The sequence below is a fragment of the Chiloscyllium plagiosum genome, unplaced genomic scaffold, assembly GCF_037043375.1.
Source record: "Chiloscyllium plagiosum isolate Xiang-an unplaced genomic scaffold, Cpla_swu_hap1 HiC_scaffold_1, whole genome shotgun sequence".
NCBI lineage: Eukaryota > Metazoa > Chordata > Chondrichthyes > Orectolobiformes > Hemiscylliidae > Chiloscyllium > Chiloscyllium plagiosum.
This window is the reverse complement of record NW_028270139.1, coordinates 176,455,149-176,477,363: the sequence shown is the minus strand read 5'-3', so window position 1 is coordinate 176,477,363 and position 22,215 is coordinate 176,455,149. Positions and strand designations below refer to the sequence as shown.

The following is a 22,215-nucleotide window of genomic DNA, read 5'->3' as shown; positions in this document are numbered from 1 at the left end:
TGAGGTTCGTGAGCTCATTTGTTTGGACAGCTGGTCTGTGATGCAGAGTGATAGCAACAGCGTCACAATGTTAGGAATTTGATAGGCTATCCTCACTGTATTCCCAATTCCCCCGTCTGAGGTGACATTGAAGGATTCTCCTTTTCAACCCCTCCGCTCACCTTGGGCATAGTGACCCTCAGGTTAAACCACCACCAATCCCCTCTCTCTATCCCCCTTTCTCTCACTTTATCGCTTCTTCTTACTGTCTGTGAAATGGGAGCAGCCCTACATTCCTCTGGGACTACAGCAACTTTATCTTTCGATGCAAAAAAGATGCATATAAATTGGCAAGAAAAAAACAATAGACCTGAGGATTAGGAACAGTTTCGAAGTCAGCAAAGAAGAACCAAGGGATTGATTAAGGAGGGGAAAATAGAGTGTGAGAGTGAGCTTGTGGGGAACATAAGAACTGACTGTAAAATTTCTAAAGATAAAACACTTAGAGTCACAGAGATGTCCAGCATGGAAACAAACCCTTCGGTCCAACTGGTCCATGCCAAATATAATCCCAAACTAAATAAAAACTGAAAGAATTGCAGATTCTGTAAATCCAAAACAAAAACAGATATTGCCAGAAAAGCTGAGCAGGTCTGGCAGCATATGTGAAGAAAACTCAGAGTTAATGTTTTGGGAACAGTGACCCTTTCCTTAGACCTGCGGTTCTGAGGAAAAGTCACGAGACAGGAAACATTAACTCAGATTTTTCTTCACAGATGCTGCCAGACCTGCTGAGGTAATCCCAAACAAAACTAGTCCCACTTTCCTACTCCCTTCAAACCTTTCCTCTGCATGTGCTTTTCGAAGTGTCTATGATATGTTGCAGTTCTGCCTACATCTGCTACTCCCTCACAAAGTTCATTTTGTACATGAATGAAGCTCTGTCAAAAGTTAAAATTCAAGGAAATTTATGGGAAACGATGAAATGACTGATGAACTAAGTTCATACTTCACACCTGTCTTCACACAGTAGAACATCCCAGAAATGGGGAATACCAGGTTTAGTGAAAGGATGGAACTGAAGCAAATCTGGAAACAAAGCTGGTTCCATTTTTTTTCAGAAAGCTGTTTGCTTTCTCAAGGATACTGTGTCCTTTTTTTTTCAGCGGGGTAATAAACAACGCCTGGTTCCGATTAGTCTGGTTTGGTGCAGAGATTAAAGGGTATTGAGAGGCCTTTTTGTTTACATGTAAACATATGAGACTTCAGGCCAAAGTGGTCATGCTTTAGAAGTGTCCTGTGTAATGAAAGGTGAGTGGTCAGCTCTCTAGCTGAGCAGGTGAGTCCAGAACTAGTTGGAAGTTCAACAATGAGCTGTGTGGAAACAAACTCTCTCTCCTTTTTCCCTCCCAACTTCATTTTGTCAGCATCTGTTCTTTTTTTTTACTGTGTTTTAAAGGGGGTTGGGACAGTTGTGTGTATTCGAAACAGCATAATTAAGTCTAGTTTAGATAGACTGAGGTCTGGGGGAGGTTCTCTATTCTGTTCTGTGTATTTCATTGTGTAATTTTGTGAATAAATTTCTGTCTGTTTTTAAACCAAGTAGTCAACCTAGCAAACTTACTCTAGGTAATTTTCATTGTACCCTTACTGAAACAAATTGCAATGTTATCGTCTGGGTTGCCTGCTCAAGACTGTTTTGAGTGGTCTGGCCTAGTTCATAACAGTAGAGACATGGTGTTGATGAAATTGCTGGGATTGAAGATTGATAAGCTCCTGGAAAAGATAATCTACATCCCAGAATATTAAAGTAAGTGGCCCTTGAAATAGTTGATGCTGGAACAGTTTCTACAGATTGGAGGGTAGCTAATGTCACCCCTCTATTTGAAAAGGGAGATAGGGAGAGATCTTATCGAGCAGTGAGTCTGATGTTGGCAGTGGGCAGTTGGCTGGAGTCAATGATCAAAGATGTTTATAGCACAGCACTTAGAAAAAAGGTGGTAGTGTCAGGGGAGCCAGCAGATTTGATTTATTTGAGCTTTCAAAAGACTAGTGGCTAAAGGGATCAAGAGATATGGGTGAGGATTAGGAAATTGACCTCAATATTTAGCTGTAATCTAATTGCAGAGCAGGGCAGGGCACGGCTGATTGGTCTCCTCTTGTTCCTATATTCTATGTTTCTATGTGGTCGGATCTGCTAGTGCTAGGTGATCCCATCGCTTAGGTCTGCTGATGCTGAGTGATCCTAGTGCTCGGATCTACTGGTGCTGGGAGGTCTCAGTGCTCGGCTCTGCTAGTGCTGTATGGTTATAATTCTGCAAATGAATGATGTTGTGGTTAATCACACCAAACCTGTGCATTGACTGCTGTTGACGTGTCATTCATTCTGCCCCTGTGTTTCAAACAGGTTTTCGATTTCATCAGGAAAAGTTACTTGAAGAACTGAAGGATTATAAGTTTGTATTCCCCCAGCTGCTTTCAGGAAGAGGGAAGCGGAGTGTATCCATACTGCCTCAGGTAATGACTGTGAGTCAGATCTCCAGGATGATTGCTTCAACTCACTCGAACTCACCGCTGCTGCTGAAGGTGTGATCAGAATCTGTCATTGATGATATCGTGACAATGACTGGTCATGACCAAGAGAATAAGGGAAGAGGAGGATGAGTCAGGGAGACTTACAAAAGTGTGTTTAAGACATACAGCGTGGGGAAGGGGTAGAAACAAAAATTGAAATTGCTGAAAAAACTGAGCGGTTCGGGCAGCACATGTGTGAAGATAACAGACTTAACCTTTTGGGTCCAGTGGCTCCTCTTCAGAACTGTCAGAAGGTGGGGAAAAGTGGTATTAACATCAGAAGCAGGAGCAGGAGTCGGCCATTCAGCCCTTCACGCCTGGTCGGCCATTCAGTAAAATCATGGCTGATGTTTTCGTGGCCTGAGCTCCACTTACCTGTCCTGTCACCATAACCCTTAATTCCTTTACTATTCAAATATCTATCTATCTTTGCCTTGAAAAACATTCAATGAGGAAGCCTCAACTGTTTCACTGGGGAGGGAATTCCACAGATTCACAATCTCTTGGGTGAAGAAGTTCGTCCTCAACTCAGTCCGAAATCTGGTCTGCCTTATTTTGAGGCTATGCCCCCGACTTCTAGTTTCACCCACCAGTGGAAATAATCTCCCTGTTTCTATCTTATCTACTCACTTCACAATTCCCTTCATAATGTTTCTATAAGATCCCCTTGTCATTATTATAAATTCCAATGAATATAATCCCAATCTACTCAGTCTCTCCTCATGAGCTAACCCCCTCAACCCTGGAATCAACCAAGTGAACCTTCTCTGCACCCCCTCAGGTCCAGTACATCATTTCTCAGGTAAGGAGATCAAAACTGCACACAGTACTCCAGGTGTGGCCTCACCAGCACCCGATACAGCTGCAGCATAGCCTCCCTGTTTTTAAACTCAACCCCTTTAGCAATGAAGAATAATATTACATTTGCCTTCGTAATTACCTGCTGCATCTTCAAACTAATTTCGTGATTCATGAACATGGACATCCAGGCCCTCCTTACATCAAAATGGACTGTTATGTAATGGTGAAAAATAGTCCAGTTTGCTGTGCAGAGGGACTCAGATTTCCCACTCATCTTTGCCACTTTGTATGCTTTGCTTTCAATTTGATACCTTCCTTTATTTCCTTAATTATTCATGGCTGATAATCCTTTTTTCTACAGTCCGTCTTTTTTACTGGTAGATGTCTTTGCTGAGTACTGTGAAAAAATTCCCTTTGAATGTCCTCCACTGTTCCTCAATTGTCTCACCATATCGTCTTTGCTCCTAGTCTACCTGAGCCAACTCCTTCCTTAGTTGAAACTTTATTGCTGGAACAGCACAGCAGGTCAGGCAGCATCCAGGGAACAGGAGATTCGACGTTTCGGGCACAGGCCCTTCTTCAGGAATGAGCAGAGAGTGTTCAGCAGGAGAAGATAAAAGGTAGGGAGGAGGGACTTGGAGGAGGGGAGTTGGAAATGTGATAGGTGGAAAGAGGTCAAGGTGAGGGTGATAGGTCGGAGTAGGGTGGAGGCGGAGAGGTCAAGAAGAAGACTGCAGGTCAGGAAGGCGGTGCCGGGCTGGAAGGATCCGGCTGAGACAAGGTGGGGGGAGGGGGGATGAAGAAACTGGTGAAGTCCAAGTTCATCCCCTGCGGTTGGAGGGTTCCCAGTCGGAAGATAAGACGCTCCTCCTCCGACCGTCGGGTTGTTGTGGTTTGGCGGTGGATGAGTCCAATGACCTGCATATCCTCGGTGGAGTGGGAGGGGGAGTTGAAATGCTGTGCCACAGGTTGGTTGGGTTGGTTCGTCCGGGTGGCCCAGAGGTGCTCCCTGAATCGCTCCGCAAGTAGGCGGCCTGTCTCCCCAATATAGAGGAGGCCACACCGGCTGCAGCGGATGCAGTAGATGATGTGGGTGGAGGTGCAGGTGAATCTGTGGCGGATATGGAAGTTTCCCTTGGGGCCTTGGAGAGAAGTGAGGGGGGAGGTGTGGGCGCAAGTGTTGCACCTCCTGCGGTTGCAAGGGAAGGTGCCGGGAGTGGTGGTTGGGTCGGTGGGGGGTGTGGATCTGACAAGGGAGTCGTGGAGGGAGTGGTCTCTACGGAAAGCTGATAGGGGAGGGGAGGGAAATATATCCTTGGTGCTGGGGTCTGTTTGGAGGTGGCGGAAGTGACGGCGGATGATGCGCTGTACATGGAGATTGGTGGGGTGGTAGGTGAGGACCAGTGGGGTTCTGTCCTGGTGGCGGTTGGAGGGGCGGGGCTCAAGGGCACCCCAGGTCATCTCCTCTGCACAGAAGCTCTTCAGCCATATTCTGAAGCAGACTCGTTACCACAGCCATGTCTCCTTCCTCAGCTGCCCTTGAGCCCCGCCCCTCCAACCGCCACCAGGACAGAACCCCACTGGTCCTCACCTACCACCCCACCAATCTCCATGCGGAGCGATTCAGGGAGCACCTCTGGGCCACCCGGACGAACCAACCCAACCAACCTGTGGCACAGCATTTCAACTCCCCCTCCCACTCCACCGAGGATATGCAGGTCATTGGACTCATCCACCGCCAAACCACAACAACCCGACGGTCGGAGGAGGAGCGTCTTATCTTCCGACTGGGAACCCTCCAACCGCAGGGGATGAACTTGGACTTCACCAGTTTCTTCATCCCCCCTCCCCCCACCTTGTCTCAGCCGGATCCTTCCAGCCCGGCACCGCCTTCCTGACCTGCAGTCTTCTTCTTGACCTCTCCGCCTCCACCCTACTCCGACCTATCACCCTCACCTTGACCTCTTTCCACCTATCACATTTCCAACTCCCCTCCTCCAAGTCCCTCCTCCCTACCTTTTATCTTCTCCTGCTGAACACTCTCTGCTCATTCCTGAAGAAGGGCCTGTGCCCGAAACGTCGAATCTCCTGTTCCCTGGATGCTGCCTGACCTGCTGTGCTGTTCCAGCAATAAAGTTTCAACTTTGATCTCCAGCATCTGCAGACCTCACTTTCTCCAACTCCTTCCTTATCCCATTGTAGTCTCCTTTGTTTAAGGTAGCCATGTTGTGGAGGTGCTGGTGTTGGACAAGGTCAAAAATCACTCAACACCAGGTTATAGTCCAATGGGTTTATTGGAATGCACTAGCTTTCGGAGCGCTACTCCTTCACCAGGTGCCCATGAGAGAGGAATACCTTAGACACAGAAGTTACAAGGAAAAGGTCAAAGGGTCACACAATTCTTGCAAATGAATTGAACACACCTAAGATGCCTCTTAAATATTTAATCAGGACACTTCACCTGCCGAAGGAGCAGCGCTTTGAAAGCTTGTGATTTGAAATAAATCTAAAAATCACACACCACCAAGAATAGTCGAACAGGTTTATTTAGACTTTTCAATACATCAGTTTCATGACACTTCTATCTTTTCCTATAAATTTTGTTTCCTATGATCCTGCCCCACTAGCCACCTGACGAAAGAGCAGCGCTCCGAAAGCTAGCATTTCAAAATAAGCTTATTGGAACACACTAGCTTTCGGAGTGCCGCTCCTTCATCAGGACTATAATCTGGTGTTGTGAGATTTTTAACTTTGTCCACCCCAGTCCAACACTGGCACCTCCACCTCAAATAAACCTGTTTAACTATAACCTGGTGCTGTATGACTTCTGACTATGAGATCATTAATCATTCCTCTCATAATACAGAACCAAATCCAGAATAGCTTGCTCCCTCATAGGTACAGTTGCACACTGTTCGAGGAAACTATTGCAGACACATTGTATCAACTAATTGATGCTAAGGCAAGGCAGAGTGGTTGGGAGGGGAAAGGTATGTGGATCCCTGACAGTGATATATGAAAGGGATAGGTAAACAAGGAGATTATTGCTATCAGGCCAGGGCAGAAAGAAAATGCTAAGTAAATGATAGTAAGAGCTAAGAGTGAGAAAATGGGTCAGCGGCGCTGCATGCAACAGATATAATGTGATAACAGGCCGAGGAGTAGGTGGGAATGGGTGACTATGCTAGAAGCAACCTGTATCATCATGCTGAGTGAAAGATATTGAAGTTATTGAAGTTAATATTGAGTCCTTGAGGCTACAGAGTCCCCAAGTTAAAAATGAGATGTTGTTCTTTTGAGTTTGTGCTTAGGCTCACTTGAACACTATAGCAAGCCCAAGGCAGAGATGTTGGGGTGAGAATACAATGGTGTGTTGTAGTGCCTCACCTCTCCCCATCCCTCTGCTCCTCCTTCTTGCACCACAGACACATACACACATGCACATACCTCCAGCTGCTACAGTTCAGACCGCAAGCATTAACTCTGCTTTCTTACCACAGCTGTTTCCAGAGCTGTTGAATTTCTCCAACCATTTCTGTTTTTGGCTCAGTCTGTTCAAGATTTCCTCATCAAACAACTGCTCATTCCAGTTATCAGTCTCGTAAAGATAAAATTGCCACAGTCATTGCTCTCTGATTAGAGAGAGAGAGTGAAGGGGTGATAGTTTAACCTGATGATCACCAAACCTCAGGTGAGGGGAGAGATTGGGATGAAGATCCTTCATAGTAACCTCAGCCAGTTCAGGAATTAAACCCTGCTGTTGGCATCACTCTGGACCACAAACCAGTTGTCCAGCCAACCGAGCTTACCAAACTCCAATCAATCTTGTAAATGTCCTTTGACTAACTTCCAATGCATTTACATTCCTACTTAAGTAAGGAGAACAAAACTATACACAGTATTTGAGTTGATATGTATATTAGAGAAAGTGAGGACTGCAGATGCTGGAGATCAGAGCTGAAAAATGTGTTGCTGGAAAAGCGCAGCAGGTCAGGCAGCAGCAAAGGAGCAGGAGAATCGACGTTTCGGGCATAATCCCTTCTTCTTAGTAGAGTCATAAGATTGACATGAAAATTTGTGGTGTTATTGATGACGAGCGGGATGATCTCAGGCTGCAGTTTGATATTGGTCAGCTGCTTCATGGGGCAGAGCAATGGAACATGGAATTTATGTGACACTGACAACTGTGAGATCATGCATTTTGGGAGGTCTCATAAGGGAAGGATTTACACAATGAATGCTGGGTCCTCAGGGAGGACTGATGAGCAGAGGGCAAGAATGAGGACTGCAGATGCTGGAAATCAGAGTGGTGCTGGAAAAGCACAGCGGTCAGGCAGCATCCGAGGAGCAGGAAAATCGACTGAGGAGCAGGAATCCTGATGAATGGCTTTTGCCTGAAACATCGATTTTCCAGCTCCTCGGATGCTGCCTGACCTGCTGTGCTTTTCCAGCGCCATTCTAATACAGACACTGATGAGCAAAGGGGCCTTGATTTACAATCCAAAGATCCGTGAAGGTGTCAGCACAAGTAGATAGGGTTGTAAAGAAGGCATCTGGGGTGCTTGTCTTCATTAGCCAGGGAATAGAAGTCTTGTTACAACTTTATAAAAAAAATTGATGAAGCCACAGGTGGAATACTGTGTGCAGTTCTGATCACCACACTACGAGAAAGACATGATTGCACTGGAGAGTGACGGAGGAGATTCACCAGGGATGTTGCTTGGGATAAAAAGACTCAATTGTGAGGAGTGACTGGATGAGCTGGGTTTGTTTTCCTTGAAGCGGACGATGCTGAGAAAGGGATCTGGTTGAGGTATACAAAATGATGAACAGTATAGACCGTGTAAATTGTGAGAATCTTTTCCACATGGTAGATATGACTAAGACCAGGGGGCAGAACTTTTAAGGTGAGGAGAAGTGGTTATAGAGTCATAGAGATGTACAAAATGGAAACAGACCCTTCGGTCCAACTCGTCCATGCCGACCAGATATCCTAACCCAATATAGCCCCACCTGCCAGCACCCGGTCCATATCCCTCCAAACCCTTTCTATTCATATACCCATCCAAATGCCTCTTAAATGTTGCAATTTTACCAGCCTCCAGCACTTCCTCTGGCAGCTCATTCCATACACATACCACCCTCTGAGTGAAAAAGTTGCCCCTTAGGTCTCTTTTACATCTTTCTCCTCTCACCCTATCAATTCAATTCAAATCTGTCCAAATCTCAGACTGGATCTGTGTAAACCTGTCCAAATCACGGACCTGAGCCCCCAAACTGTTACGACATCGCGGTGAACCCTTCTGCTAATTAAACCAAACACCCAGAAATGCTCACCTCATCTCATAATCTGTTAAAGTATGAGTGACAGAGAACTCCCAAATTCCACCATTTAAAGAAAAAGATATCAATTTATTATTTAACTCTAAAAGTGAACATTATACAACAACTATTTACAATCTAAGCCCCCACCTTCTCTTAACTGCATATTATCTGCCTCCAACTCTACAACAATATGCTGTTCCAATAAAACACTTATTAAAATTGCATCAACTTAATTTCAAAACCATACAGCGGCTGTCATCTTTGGTGTCCTCCTTTCAGCTGAAGATCTCCCTGAGTTGCTTTCTAACTTTTACTGTAAAGTTGTTTCATGTGAAAAAGGTCCATTTCTCAAAGATCCATCCTACCCTGGCAATGCTTCTCTACAACCTCTACCATCGGGGAGATGGTACAGAAGTCTGAACACACGTAACTTGATAACAAAAATTAGGGGAAAGAATAAAAGGGAACCTGAGGGGCAACGTTTTTACACAGAGGATGGTACGTATATGGATTGAGCTGCCAGCGGGAGTGGTTGAGGCGGGTACATTAACAACATTTAAGGCATTTGGACAAATACATGGAAAGGAAAGGTTGGAAAGTTTATGGGCCAAGTGCAGGGAAATGGGTTTAGTCTTATGGTCTTATCCCGAATTTTATATTCAAGTCCTGTCAAAATAAGTACTAACATTGCATTTGCCTTCCTAACTACTGACTCAAATTGTAAGTTTACATTGAGACAATCTTGGCTGAGAACTCCCAAATCCCTTTGTACTTCAACCTTCTGAATTTTCTCCCCATTTAGAAAATAGTCTATGCTTTCATTCTTCCTGCCAAAGTGCATTTTGGTCGACATGGACCAGTTTGGGCCAAAGGGCCTGTCTCTATGCTGTTGGACTCTCTGTGAGATTAATATTCCCTGACCAAACCTAACTCCCATACTCTGTTCAAGCCATACTCACAACTGCTGCCAGATTCTTGTCAGAGCCCACAGCACTTGCAGTATTCAGTGTTGGGCCTACCAATCATGCAATACTGGAGCAGAAACTAGACCAGACAGAAGTGGTTATTGCAGATGCTGGAGATTAGAGTCAAGATTAGAGTGGTGCTGGAAAAGCACAGCAGGTCAGGCAACATCCGAGGAGCAGGAAAATCAATGTTTCGGGCAAAAGCCCTTCCGGATGGTTTCTGATGAAGGAGTTTTGCCTGAAACATCGACTTTTCCTGCTCCTTGGATGCTGCCTGACCTGCTGTGCTTTTCCAGCACCGCTCTAATCAAAAATTAGACCATTCAGCCCATCAAGTTTGCCCTGCCATTCAGTCATGGCTGCTAAGTCTCCCAATCCCATTCTCCCACTTTCTCCCTATAACCCTTGATCCCCTCAATACTCAAGAACCTATCTATCTCCGTCTTAAATATACTCAATGACCTGGCCTCCACAGCCTTCTGTGACAGTGAATTCCATACATTCATCACTCTGTGGCTGAATAAGGTTCTCCTTAGCTCTAAAAAGTCTTCCCTAGTCCTAGTCTCTTCTACCATTGGAAACGTCTTCCCAATATCCACTCTGCAGGCCATTCAGTATTCTGTATGTTTCAATTAGATCCCCCCTCATCCTTCGAAACTCCATCGACCCAGAGTCCTCAAACATTCCTCATATGTTCAGTTTTTCATTCTTGAGACCATTCTCAGGAGCCTCCTCTGAACACACTCCAGGGCCATACATCCTTTCTGAGATATAGGGTACACACTGCATACAATACTACAAATGTTGTTTGACTAGAGCCTTCTAGAGCCTCAAAAATACTTGAGCCTCAGAAGTTCAGTAAATATATTTAATACTGTGATAGATAGATTCTTCAGTATCAAGGAATATGGGGAGAAAGCGGGATAATGGGGTTGAGAAAATTATCAGCCATGATTGAAAGGCGGACCAGATTCGATGGGCTGAATGGCCTAAAATCTGCTCCAATGTCTTATGGTCTTATCCCTAATTTTATATTCGAGTCGTGTCAAAATGAGTACCAACATTGCATTTGCCTTCCTAACTACTGACTCAAATTGTAAGTTTACATTGAGACAATCTTGGCTGAGAACTCCCAAATCCCTTTGTACTTCAACCTTCTGAATTTTCTCCCCATTTAGAAAATAGTCTATGCTTTCATTCTTCCTGCCAAAGTGCATGACCTCATACTTTCCCACATTGTACTCCATCTGCCACTTCCTTGCCCACTCTCCTAACCTGTCCAAATCCTTCTGCAGGCTCCCCACTTCCTCAATGTGACCTGTCCCTCTCCTTATCTTTGTATCATCTGCAAACAGAATGACCTCAGTTCCTTCATCTAGATCGTTAATGTATAAAGTGAAAGGTTATGGTGCCAACACTGAGCCTTGCAGAACTCCACATGTCACAGGTTGCCATCCAGAGAAAGTCCCTTTTATCCCCAGTCTCTGCTTCCTGACAGACAGCCAAGCTTCTATCCATGCTAGCACCTTGCCTCTGACACCATTGGCTCTTATCTTACTCAGTAGCCTTCTGTGCAGCAACTTGTCAAAGGCCTTCTTGAAATCTAGGTAAGTAACATCCATTGGCTCTCCTTGGCCTAACCTGCTTGATGCTTCCTTAAAGAATTCTAACAGATTTGTCAAACATAACCTCCCCTTGATGAAACTGTTTTACCATACACTTCCAAATAGTTAGAAACCTCATCCTTCACAATGGATTCCAGGATGTACCTATGACGAATCGGTCTGTAATTTTCCATCTTTTCCCTTACTCCCTTTGGAGTGATTTTCCAATCCTTTGGGATCCTCCCCGATTCTAGCGAATTCTGAAAGAATACCACTCATGCCTTCACTATCTTCTCAACTATCTCCCATAGAACTGTGGGTGTAGTCCATCTGGCCTGGGTGATTTATCCACCTTCAGGCAATTCAGTTTATCAAGCTCCTTAGAACATAGAACATTACAGCATAGCACAGGTCTTTTGGTTCTCAATGTTGCACCGACCTGTGAAATCAATCTAGAGCCCATCTAACATACACTATTCAATTAACATCCATATATCTATCCAATGACCATTTAAATGCCCTTAAAGTTGGGGAGTCTACTACTGTTGCACGCAGTGCATTCCATGCCCGTACTACTCTCTGATTAAAGAAACTACCTCTGATATCTATCATATATCTATCACCCCTCAGTTTAAATCTATGTCCCCTCATGCTCGCCATCACCATCCGAGGAAAAAGACTCTCACTGTCCACCCTATCTAATCCTCTGATCATGTTGTATGTCTCTATAGGTCACCTCTCAACCTTCTCTCTAATGAAAACAGCCCCAGGTCCCTAAGCCTTTCCTCATAAGACCTTCCCCCCATACAGGCAACATTCTGGTCAATCTCCTCTTCACCCTTTCCAATGTTTCCATGTCCTTCCTATAATGTGGCGATGAGAACTGTATGCAATACTCCAAGTGCGGACGCACCAGAGTTTTGTACAGCTGCAATATGATCTCATGGCTCTGAAACTCAATCCCTCTACCAATAAAAGCTAATACAGTACGCCTTCCTAACAATGTGATCAACCTGGTGGCAACTTTCAGGGATCTATGTGCATGGACACCACATTCTCTCTGCTCCTTCCCACTGCCAAGAATCTTACCATTAACCAATACTCTGTATTCCTGTTACTCCTTCCAACATTACTCACCTCACACTTCAGATTAGAATCCCTACAATGTGGAAACAGGGCTTTTGGCCCAACAAGTCCACACTGACCCTCCGAAGAGTAACCCACCCAGACCCATTCCCCCACTCTGTATTTACCCCTGACTAATGCACCTAACCCACACATCCCCGAACACGATGGGTAATATAGCATAGCCAATTCACCCAACATCTTTGGATTTTGGGAGGAAACTGGAGCACCCAGAGGAAACCCACAAAGACACAGGGAGAATGTGCAAACTCCACGCATACAGTCACCCAAGATTGGAATTGAACCAAGGTCCCTGGCTCTGTGAGGCAGCAGTGCTAATCGCTGAGCCATTGTGTCCGTATGAAACTCCATTTGCCACCTCTCAGCCCAGCTCTGCAGGTTATCTATGTCCTCTGTAACCTGCAACATCCTTCTGCACTGTCCACAACTCCACCGACTTTAGTGTCATTCGTAAATATACGAACTCACCCTTCTCTGCCCTCATCCAGGTAATTTATAAAAGTGAGAAAAACAGCAGTGGACCCAAAACAGACCCAATTCAAGAGCGAACTATACAGTAAATGGAAAAACCCTGAAGAAAATTGAGGTACAGGAAGATCTGGGTGTTCATGACCATCGTTCCCTGAAGGTGGCAACACAGGTCGATTGAGTGGTGAAAGGAGGCATATGGCATGCTTTCCTTCATCGGACGGGGTATTGAGTACAAGAGTTGGCAGGTCATGTTATAGGTAAAAACAATGACTGCAGATGCTGGAAACCAGATTCTGGATCAGTGATGCTGGAAGAGCATAGCAGTTCAGGCAGCATCCGAGCAGCAGTAAAATCGATGTTTCGGGCTAAAGCCCTTCATCAGGAATAAAGGCAGAGAGCCTGAAGTGTGGAGAGATAAGCTAGAGGAGGATGGGGGTGGGGAGAAAGTAGCATAGAGTACAATAGATGAGTGGGGGAGGGGATGAAGGTGATAGGTCGGGGGCGGGGGGAGGGTGGAGTGGATAGGTGGAAAAGAAGATAGGCAGGTAGGACAAGTCATGGGGACAGTGCTGAGCTGGAAGTTTGGAACTAGGGTGAGGTGGGGGAAGGGGAAATGAGGAAACTGGTGAAGTCCACATTGATGCCCTGGGGTTGAAGTGTTCCGAGGCGGAAGATGAGGCGTTCTTCCTCCAGGCGTCTGGTGGTGAGGGAGGCCCAGGACCTCCATTTCCTCGGCAGAGTGGGAGGAGGAGTTGAAATGTTGGGCAACAGGGCGGTGTGGTTGATTGGTACGAGTGTCCTGTAGATGTTCCCTGAAGCGCTTTACTCGGAGGCGTCCAGTCTCCCCAATGTCGAGGAGACCGCATCGGGAGCAACGGATACAATAAATGATATTAGTGGATGAGCAGGTAAAACTTTGATGGATGTGGAAGGCTCCTTTAAGGCCTTGGATGGAGGTGAGGGAGGAGGTGTGGGCGCAGGTTTTGCAGTTCCTGCGGTGGCAGGGGAAGGTGCCAGGATGGGAGGGTGGGTTGTAAGGGGGTGTGGACCTGACCAGGTAGTCACGGAGGGAATGGTCTTTGCGGAAGGCAGAAAGGGGTGGGGAGGGAAATATATCCCTGGTGGTGGGGTCTTTTTGGAGGTAGCGAAATGTCGGCGGATGATTTGGTTTATGCGAAGGTTGGTAGGGTGGAAGGTGAGCACCAGGGGCGTTCTGTCCTTGTTTCGGTTGGAGGGGTGGGGTCTGAGGGCGGAAGTGTGGGATATGGACGAGATGCGTTGGAGAGCATCTTTAACCATGTGGGAAGGGAAATTGCGGTCTCTAAAGAAGGAGGCCACATGGTGTGTTCTGTGGTGGGGTCATGTTATAGTTGTATAGGACTTTCGTTCGGCGGCATTTGGAATACTGCGCACAGTTCTGGTCACCACATTATCAAAAGGATATGGATGCTTTGGAGAGGGTGCAGAGGAGGTTCACCAGGATGTTGCTTGGTATGGAGGGAACTAGTTCTGAAGAGAGATTGAGTAGGTTAGGATTATTTTCATTGAAAAGGTGGAGTTTGAGGATGCGACCTGATTGAGGCTTACAAAATCATGAGAGGTGTAGACAGGGTGGATAGCAAGAAGCATTTTCCCAGAGTGGAGGACTCAATTACACAGGGTCATGAGTTCAGTGTGAGAGTGGGAAAGTTTAGGGGAGATATGCATGGAAAGTTCTTTAAGCAGAGGATGGTGGGTGCCTGGAATGCGTTGCTAGCGGAGGTGGTAGAGGTGGGAACGATAGCGTCACTTAAGATGTATGAAGGCAGATACATGAATGAGCAGTGAGCAGAGGGATACAGATCCTTAGAAAATGGGCAACAGGTTTAGATAGAGGATCTGGATCGGCGCAGGCTTGGAGGACCGAAAGGCCTATCCCTGTGGTGTAATTTTCTTTGTTCTTTGTATTCCCGTCCAGCCCAGGGGACTTATCTATTTTCATACTTCCCAGAATTGCTAACACCGCGTCCTTATGAACCTCAATCCCGTCTAGTCTAATAGCCTGTATCTCAGTATTCTCTTCGACACCATAGTCTTTTTCCTGTGTGAATACTGATGAAAAGTATTCATTTAACGCCTCTCCTGTCTAATTGGAATGCACACATAACTTTCCAATAATGTCCTTGACAGGCCCTAATCTTACCCTCGTCATTCTTTTATTCCTGATATACCGATTGAATGTTATAGGGTTTTCCTTGATCCTACCTGCCAATGACTTCTCATGTCCCCTCTTGGCTCTTTTTATCTGTCTTGAGATTCTTCCTGGCTAACATGTCACTCTCAAGTGCCCTAACTGAGCCATCATATCTCATCCTCATATAAGTCTTCTTCTTCCTCTCGACAAGAGATTCAGCTTCTTTAGTAAATCACGGTTCCCTTGCTGTACCACTTCCTCCCTGTCTGACGGGTACATACTTATCAAGGACATGCAATAGCTATTCCTTGAATAAGCTCCACATTTGAGCCCATCCCTTGCAGTTTCTTTCCCCATCCTATGCATCTGAAATATTTCCTAATTGCATCATCATTGCCTTTCCCTAAGCTATAACTCTTACCCTGGGGTACAAACCTATCCCTCTCTATCGATTAAGTAAACGTAAGTGATTTGTAGTCACTATCACCAAAGTGCTCACCTGCCTCCAAACCTAACACCTGTCCGGGTTCATTACCCAGTACCAAATCCAATGTGGCCTCGCCCCTTGTTGGTCTGTCTACATACTGTGTCAGGAAACCCTCCTGCACACATTGGACACAAACTAATCCAATAAAAAGTACTCAAACTATAGTATTTCCAGTCAATATTTGGAAAGTTAAAGCCCCCCATAACAACAATCCTGTTATTCTCACTCCTATCCAGAATTATCTTTGCAATGCGTTCCTCGGCATCTCTGGAACTGTTCGGAGGCCTATAGAAAATTCCCAACAGCATAACCTCCTTTCTTATCTCAGCCCATACTACCTCAGTAGATGAGTCCTCAAACGTCCTTTCTACCACTGTTTTACCATCTTCTCTGTTCTTACTGAAACATCTAAACCCCGGAACCTGTAACAACCATTCCTGTCCCTGCTCTATCCATGTCTGTGAAATGGCCACAACATCGAAGTCTCAGGTGCCAACCCATGCTGCAAGTTCACCCATCTTCTTCCAGATGCTCCTGGCATTGAAGTAGACACAATTCAAACCACCTTCCTGCTTGCCGATGCGACCTTGAAACCATATTTCTGACTTCACTCCCTTAACCTCCTGGACACTGGAGCTACAATTTAGGTTCCCGTCCCCTGCTGAATTAGTTCAATCCCACTCGAAGAGTATCAGCAAATTTTGCCCGAAGATATTGGTATCCGTCTGGTTCAGGTATAGACCATCCTGTTTCTAGAGGTCCCACCTGGCCCAGAATGAGCCCCGAATCTCCAGGCATCTGACTCCCTCCCTCCTACACCATCTGTGTAGATTTCCATAAGGGACAATAAGACTTAGAAGTGGAAGTAAGGTAATTCGCCCCATCGAGTCCACCCGGACATTCAATCATGGCTGATGGGCATTTCAACGCCAATTACCCGCACTCTCCCCGTATCCCTTAATTCTTGTGAGATTAAGAATTTATCACTCTCTGCCTTGAAGACATTTAATGTCCCGGCCTCCACTGCGCTCCATGACAATGAATTCCACAGGCCCATCACTCTCTGGCTGAAGAAATGTCTCCTCATTTTCATTTTAAATTGACCCCCTCTAATTCTAAGGCTATGCACACGGGTTCTAAAATCCCCGCCTGACGGAAACAAATTCCCAGCATGCACCCTTTCTAAGTCATGCATTGTCTTGTAAGTTTCTATACAATCCCAGGATCCCCAGCCGTTCATTATATGTTTGGCCTACCATTCCAGGGATCATCCGTGTGAATCTCCGCTGGACACGCTCCAGTGCCAGTATGTCCTTCCTGAGGTGTGGAGTCCAAAACTGGACACAGTATTCTAAATGGGGCCTAACTAGAGCTTTATAAAGTCTCAGTAGCACATCACTGCTTTTACATTCCAGCCCTCTTGAGAAAAATGATTACATTGCATTTGCTTTCTTAACCACAGACTCAACCTGCAAGTCAACTTTGAGAGAATCCTGGACTAGCACTCCCAGATCCCTTTGTACTTTGGCTTTATGAACTTTCTCACCGTTTGGAAAGTAGTCCGTGCCTGTGTTCTTCTTTCCAAAGTGCAAGACCTCGCATTTGCTCACATTTTATTTCATCAGCCATTTCTTGGACCACTCTCCTAAACTGTCTAAATCTTTCTGCAGCCTCCTCACCTCCTCAGAACTACCTGCCTGTCTGCCTAACTTCGTATCATCAGCCAACTTTGCCAGAATGCCCCCAGTCCCTTCATCCAGATCGTTAATAAAAAAAGTGAACAGCTATGACCCCGACACTGAACCCTGCAGGATATCATTTGTCACCAGCTGCCATTCTGAAAAATAACCTTTTACCCCAACTCTCTGCCTTCTGTCAGACAGCCAATCCTCAATCCATGCCAGTAGCTCATCTCGAACACCATGGGCCCTCACTTACTCAGCATCCTCCCGTGAGGCATCTTATCAAAGGCCTTTTGGAAGTCCAGATAGATAACATCCACAGGGTTTCCCTGGTCTAACCTACTTGTTACCTCTTCAAAGAATTCTAACAGGCTTGTCAGGCATGACCTCCCCTTACTATTTCTTTTGGTGATGGCCACCACACTCAGCTCTGCCCCTTCACTGTCTTGAATTTTTGGGATATTACTCATGTCTTCCACCTTGAAGACTAACACAAAATAATTATTCCGTTCCTCAGCCATTTCCTTGTTGTCCTACTATCTTTCCAGCATCATTTTCCAGCAGCCCAATATTCAAGTTTGCCCCTCTGTTTCACCCTTTAATTATCTAAAGAAACTCTTATAGTCTTCCTTTATATTATGGCTAGCTTCCCCTTTAATCGTCTCCCTTTTTATTTCTTTTCTTGTTGCCCTATGTTGGTTCTTTGAAAACTTATCAATCCTCTGGTTTCCCACTGCCCTTCACGACATTATAAACTTTCTCTTTTGCTTTTGCCTCATCCTCTCTGTACTGTCCTTCTTTATCCTCGGGATGAATCCTTTCAATCCTTTTTAACCATCCCTCTTGTCATTGTCATTCATTTGTCCAGTGTGCATGAAGTTTGATTGCTAACCTTTTCCATACACTCTGACCGATTTGTGTTTGTGCTGGAGATTTCAATGACGTCTCCTGCTTTCTTCACTTTTACTTTAATCTGGGTGTTCTGATTTCCCCTATGACTGAACTATTCCCCCCCCCCCCCCCATTTAGTTGAAAGCCCTATCTACAGCCTTAGTTATGTGATTCGCTCGGACTCTGGTCCCAACACGGTTCAGATGAAGACCGTCCCATTGGAACAGATCACTTCTTCCCCAGCACTGGTGCCAATGTCCCATGAATTCAAACCCATTTAGAACATAGAACATAGAAAAGTATAGCACAGAGCAGGCCCTTTGGCCCACGATGTTGTGCCGAGGTTTAATCCTAATGTAAAATGTAATAACTTAACCTACACACCCCTGAACTCACTGCTATCCATGCATCTTTCCTACAGTAGGGCGACCAGAACTGGACACAATATTCCAAGTGTGGTCTCACCAGGGACTCGTAGAGCTGGAGCAAAACCTCGTGGCTCTGAAACCCGATCCCCCTGATAATGAAAGCCAAAACACCATATGCTTTCTTAACAACCCTATCCACTTGGGTGGCAACTTTGAGGGGTACTTGCACACCTAGATCCCTCTGTTCCTCCACACTGCCAAAATCCTGTCTTTAATCCTACATTCAGCATTTGAGTTCGACCTTCCAACGTACATCACTTCGCATTTATCCAGGTTGAACTCCATCAGCGACTTCTCAGCCCAGTTCTGCATCCTGTCCATGTCGCTCTGCAGCCTGCAGTAGCCCTCTATACTATTGACAACACCTCCAATCTTTGTGTCATCTGCAAATTTACTAACCCGCCCCTCAAGCTCCTCATCCAAGTCATTTATAAAACCACAAAGAGCAGAGGCCCACGTACAGAGCCCTGCGGGACCCCACTCAACACTGACCTCCAGACAGAATACTTTCCATCTACAACCACTCTCTGCCTTCTGTCATCCAGCCAATTCTGAATCCAGACAGCCAAATCTCCCTGTATCCCATACTTCCTGACTTTATGAAAGAACCTACCATGGGGAACCTTGTCAAATGCCTTACAGGAGTCCATATAGACACATCCACTGCTCGACCTTCGTCGATCTGTGTTGACACCTCCTCAAAGAACTCAATAAGACCTGCCCCTCTCAAAGCCATGCTGACTGCCTTTAATCACACTATGCTTTGCCAAATATTCATAAATCCTATCCCTCAGAATTCTTTCCACAACTTTGCTGACCACAGACGTAAGACTGACTGTTCTGTGATTGCCAGGGATTTCCCTATTACCCTTCTTGAAAAGAGGAACAACATTTGCCTCTTTCCAATCCTCTGGTACAACTCCTGTGGAGAGTGAGGAGGCAAAGACCTTCACCAGCGGCTTAGCAACCTCCTTTCTTGCTTCCCAGAGCAGCCGAGGATAAATCTGGTCTGGTCCCGGGGACTTATCAATCTTAAGGTTTTCCAAAATTTCCAGCACGTCAACTTCATCAATCTTGATCTGTTCAAGCCTGTATCCCAGCTCCCCAAAGTTTTCATTCACACAAGTTCCCTTTCCTTGGTGAAAACCGAAGCAAAAAAACTCATTTAGGGTTTCCCCTATCTGCTCAGACTCCACACATAAGTTCCCTCCGCTATCCCTGACCGGCCCTACCTTCTCCCTGATCATTCTCTTATTCCTCACATTTGAGTAAAATGCCTATGGGTTCTCCCTAATCCTTCTTGCCAAGCCTTTTTCATGCCCCCTCCTGGTTCCCCTCAGTTCATTTCTGAGCTCCTTTCTAGCTAGCCTGTAATCCTCTAAAGCTGTGCTAGATCCTTACTTCCTCCACCTTATGTTAGCTGCCTTCTTCCTTTTGATGAGAGGATTCTCAGTTCTTGCCAACCAAGGTTCCTTAATCTTACCCCTTCTTACCTGCCTCACCAATTTCTCCCACACCAATCTTGGAGCCACACATTTACCTGCTTAATCTATTGACTCTGCCAATTAGTTTATGGTTCAAGTTGTAATCCAGAGATTATTACCTTTTTGGTTCTGTCTTTTAATTTAGCTCCTAGCTGTTCATACTCCCTTAGCAGACGCTCTGCCCTAGTTGTATCTATATCATTGAGGATCTGAAGCCTGAATACAGGCAGAGGTAACTAGTTAGGGACAACCACTGAGTACATGCTGTTACTAACTTAAGCGCCAATAAAATGGCTTCTTAATGCAAATAACATATAACATAATGCAAAACGGCTTCTCGGCTGCAAATTGACAATTCTGTTTAAATCTGCATAAAATGACTTTTAACCCTGCTAAAGCTGCATAATTGACCTGACCAGTCTGTCTTAACAAAGAAAATGAGAATGCTTCCTTTACAGCATAGAAATAACTAGACAGGCAAAGACAGTACTGGACATCCTAAGACGTTCAAGTGGAGGTGCAAAAACTCGGTGCATACAAGAGGATTACGTTTTGGAAAACAAAGTTGGCTCCCAGGAAATATCATTGGGTTGAGTTGCTATAAATAAACCATTCCGTTAATTAAATGGTGATTGTGTATGCTTATGTCTATAAGTATAAAATGTCTTTGTTTTAAGCCATGTGTCCATTTCCTCTGGGGAGGCATACCTCCACCCCCAGTCCAGATCCTCACCTACATGGACCACTGCCACTGGATCTTTACCCTCCTATTCTAATGTCCTCTGCAGCCCAGATGAGATATCCTGAACCCGAGCACCAGGCAGGCAACACAACCTGCGGGATTCTCAATCCTGGTCACAGAGAACAGTGTCTATGCCTGTAACTATACTATCCCCAATTACAACAACATTTCCCTACTCTCCCCTCCCTTGAATGGCTCCCTGCAATCAGTCAGCTGATCGTTCCTGCAGCCCCCATTCCCATCCACACAGGGAGCAAAACTCTTGAACCTGTTGGACAAGGACAGTGGCTGAGGCTCCTGCAACTCTACCTCCTGGATCCCTCTACCTGCATCACTCACAGCCGCATCCTCCTGTCCCTGACCACTTGCCGAATTTGTGTTAGTTTGTCCAAGGGGTGTCACTGTCTCCTGAAACACAGCATCCAGGTATCTCTCCCCCTCCCTGATGTGTCGCAATGTTTGAAGCTCAGAATCCTCCTATCGACTCTGAGCTGGAGTTCTTCCAGCAACCAACATTTACCACGACATGGTTACTGGGAACTACAATGGGGTTCGCCAGTCCCAGATCACGCAGAAACAAAACATCAGCTGACTCTCTATCCTTATTTTATTAAATTAGTTTTGAATTTGTTTTTGTTAATTTTTAAATTGTTTTTGTATTTCTGCTCATGCAAGTTGAAATTAAAATAACAAGATTCAATTTAACACAGATTCAAATTTAGCAGATTCTTTATTAGTGACTCAAATTGCAGCCCTACTGTGATGTCGCTTTTCAGTTTCCTCCTCATAATTATAAACACTGAACTACTCAGGCTCCTTTCCGATCACTCCTGCTCAGCTTCAGTCCTGGAAATTTGTGGAGCTACCTTCTCCAGTGAGCTGTTAATTGTCCACCACCATTCACGACTGGATGTGGCAGGACTGTAGAGCTTAGATCTGATCTGTTGGTTGTGGGATTGTTCAACTCTGTCTACCGCTTGCTGGTAATGCTGGTTGCATTGTAAGTTGTCCTGTTTTGTAGCTTCATCAGGTTGACACCTCTTCTTTCAAAAGTGTCGTCAACAACACATTCCATTGGTTCACATGAGCCGAAATGAATGAAGCAATAATTGGACAAAGTTGAAGGTTGTGTTTGAAACAGTAGTATAACATCACAAGACAATGCTCTAGTGTTGCAGTGGTAGTGTCTCTCCCTCTGAGCCAGGAGACTTGGGTTCATGTCCCAGAGGTGTGTATTAATATCTCTGAGCAAGTTAGTTAGAAACGTTCTGAAGTACCACAAGTGCAGCATAATTTTGTTTGTCGTCTCTAAAATGGTCAGAATCTCTGCTTTTTCATTCTCTTCGCAGCCTGTAATACCCCTATTCCCTGTCTGGACCTTTATATAAATGATTTGGATGTGAATATAGGAGGTGTAATTAGTAAGTTTGCAGGTGACACCAAAATTGGAGGTGTGGTAGACA

The 22,215-nt window shown here is 45.3% G+C and overlaps 1 protein-coding gene across 1 annotated transcript in view; it reads left to right on the top strand.

Annotated features, from left to right (window-relative positions):
- The window catches only part of LOC148152298 (disintegrin and metalloproteinase domain-containing protein 12-like), a 657,223-nt gene that overhangs the window by 41,943 nt on the left and 593,065 nt on the right, over positions 1-22,215 (top strand). The window contains exon 2 of the mRNA XM_087986062.1: positions 2,387-2,496. Coding sequence (XP_087842188.1) covers positions 2,387-2,496 — 110 coding nt within the window. The remainder of the gene's footprint in view (positions 1-2,386; positions 2,497-22,215) is intronic.